This window comes from Halyomorpha halys, unplaced genomic scaffold (genome assembly GCF_000696795.3).
Source record: "Halyomorpha halys isolate HHAL.00 unplaced genomic scaffold, Hhal_1.1 Scaffold91.1, whole genome shotgun sequence".
Lineage (NCBI taxonomy): Eukaryota > Metazoa > Arthropoda > Insecta > Hemiptera > Pentatomidae > Halyomorpha > Halyomorpha halys.
The window spans coordinates 336381-338896 of NW_027110755.1; the positions used below are offsets into that span (position 1 = coordinate 336381).

The 2516-nt window shown below is 26.1% G+C and overlaps 1 protein-coding gene across 1 annotated transcript in view; it reads left to right on the top strand.

The window, feature by feature from the left end:
- Gp210 (nucleoporin 210) overlaps positions 1–2315 on the top strand; it is a gene marked incomplete in the record, with an annotated part of 30837 nt that extends 28522 nt beyond the window's left edge. Inside the window, 1 exon segment of the mRNA XM_067048866.1 lies at positions 908–2315. Within this exon segment, the coding sequence (XP_066904967.1) occupies positions 908–957 (50 nt within the window).
- Between the last annotated feature and the right edge of the window lie 201 nt (positions 2316–2516).

A 2516-nucleotide genomic window follows, 5' to 3' on the forward strand; every position in this document is an offset into this window, starting at 1 on the left:
TATATATATATGTTTTCCACTAAAAATTAAAAATAACAAGGCAGGCAGAGGATTTCAAAAATAAGTTTTTTCCTTGCTCATTTATTGTCATGATGATTTTATACTGATCATTATTCAATTTCATTGCAGATAGAGTTCCTATAAATCACAAAAACATACATTACATCCTTATGTCCTTACATTCCATGCTTAAATTTTGAATAAGCATATAAAGCTGAAAACATTTAGTCTTTGCCTTGATAGAAAATATTTATTATCAATACTAAATCCTGAACCTTTAATATAAATTTTAATGTGGTAAAAATAAAAGAGAAGTTGTGACATGAGGTAGATAATTCTTGATCTTCGGTTTTTCTAACACAATTTAAAAATATATCTTATTGATATGAAATAACTAATGTATTAATGAAATAAATGAGGATAGTCAATGAAATTTAAAATGTTACTCATGATGAAAAGTTGAACATTTTTCTGGAGAGCACAACGGATGGTTTCCTCAGAGGGTCAGTTTTCCTTCATTAGTGCTTGACATGTAGAAGCATTCCCTCATAGACATATTTAGCTGTCTTATGACTATATCTATGAATTACTTCTTTTCCGCTTTATCATGATTATACTTTTAAAAAATACCATCCTGGAATCATTTCTTTTCTTGCTCAAAGCATTATTCAAACTTGGATCGGAATGGTTATTGATGATTGGAGCTAATTAAATATATTTTAATTAATGAATTAATGTTTCTTATTAATTTTTGTATTTTATTAAACTGATATTTGATTTGATACAATGTTATATGTAAATACTCTGTTCCTTTGATTGATTTTATGTAATAAAGTTCTTTTTATCGTTCATTTGTACCATATTATTATTGAAGGATTCTTGATTTGATAGTAAGTTTATGTTTCAGTTTTAACGGATAGCCATCTATTACATCATGACAGCAACAACAGCTTCTAATCATATCATGACTGGGAGGCTACTGTGAGCCCATGTCATTGTCCTTATTTCTCATTTTTCCTCGACTGATAGGTAATTTTTTCTAATCTTTTTAAGTACTTCTTCCTTCAATTTTGAAGAGTTAAAGATATCCTAAATTAAAAGTGTCTGGTATGGTGTATAAGCTTTGCTTGCTCACACCATTTTATACATCCTTCGTTATAACTTTAAAAAGATAAATTTGTTGAAAATTAATCATTAATTAACCTTATTTAAATAAGTCAAAAGAAAATTAATACCATGAAAATGTCCTCCTTTTAGAGTAGGGTTCTAAATTAGAATCAAACAAGTATTTTTATAAACCTTATATTTTTTATTATTTATAGAGAAATTTTGATTCTTTATTGAGTTTGTGTATATATATTTTTATATTACGAGCTAGTTTTGAATTTCTCTAATATTAAGTGTTAATTGTACTAAGACGTCTACATACTATAGTTCTGTTTTATTCTATTTGATATTTATAAAATTTGAGTAACATTTGCACTTATAAAGGTGTAGGTAAATTAAATTGGTTATATTATATATAAAAATGATTGACCATAAATGAATATGAATATGGTCAGGGGTGCGGTAAAAAAAGGAACGAAAAATAGTTTTCAACTATTGGTTAGCCCCCATTTCGCCCCACTTTGCAGTGCTTCATCGGGGCTGTTGTGATGAAAGATTTAGCTGTATTTCAATATGACAGCCCTGCAAAGTGGAGCAAATAAATAGATGAAAACTATTGTTCCTTTTAAACTGCACCCCCAACCATCTCCTTCATATGTTGGTTATAATTTGTATAGATACTTGTTTTAGCTATAAAACTTTGGTTCTAACTAAGAATTGAATGAAAAGTAACTATTTAATTTTACATATGTATGATTTTTTTTTCAAAATGTTCTTTAGAAAAATTTAAAATTTGTTTAAATTGTAAAGGAGATATTCTCTATTTTATAATAATAGGTTCAACACTTGTTAGTTAACTAAGAATAAATGGAATTTTTGTTTAACATAACTTTCCACCAATTGTAAATGTATTTATTTATTAATATGGTCTGTTTCAATTATTCTTTTTTTATAATTAAATAATGTGAAAATTTTTCCTTATCACTTGAGGCAGTGTACAATAATAAACATTTCTGACTTATTGTATTTGTTTATTTTTATTATGAATGGATATTTCTTTCCATTTATTGAAAGAAACATGTTATCTGTTTTTAAAACTATTTGGAATTGTGCAATGTCCTGATAATTCTTTTTCTTTGTGTGTATGTGTGTACATTTTGTTTAATTTTATTGTAACTTTGACTGTATTTATTTGTACAAAGAGTGTGTTGTTTCGTAATTGTACAGTAATTATTTTTATTGTAATTATTTCTTTGTAACAATTTCTTAATAAATGTGCTAATAATTTCATATCCTGTTTGATAATATTTTTAACCAGAAACTTGAGTTCTATGTTTTCATCTTAAAAATGTATTGATGATCATATTGCTTTATGCTATCTTAGAATTTCCTTCATTTTTGATAAATAA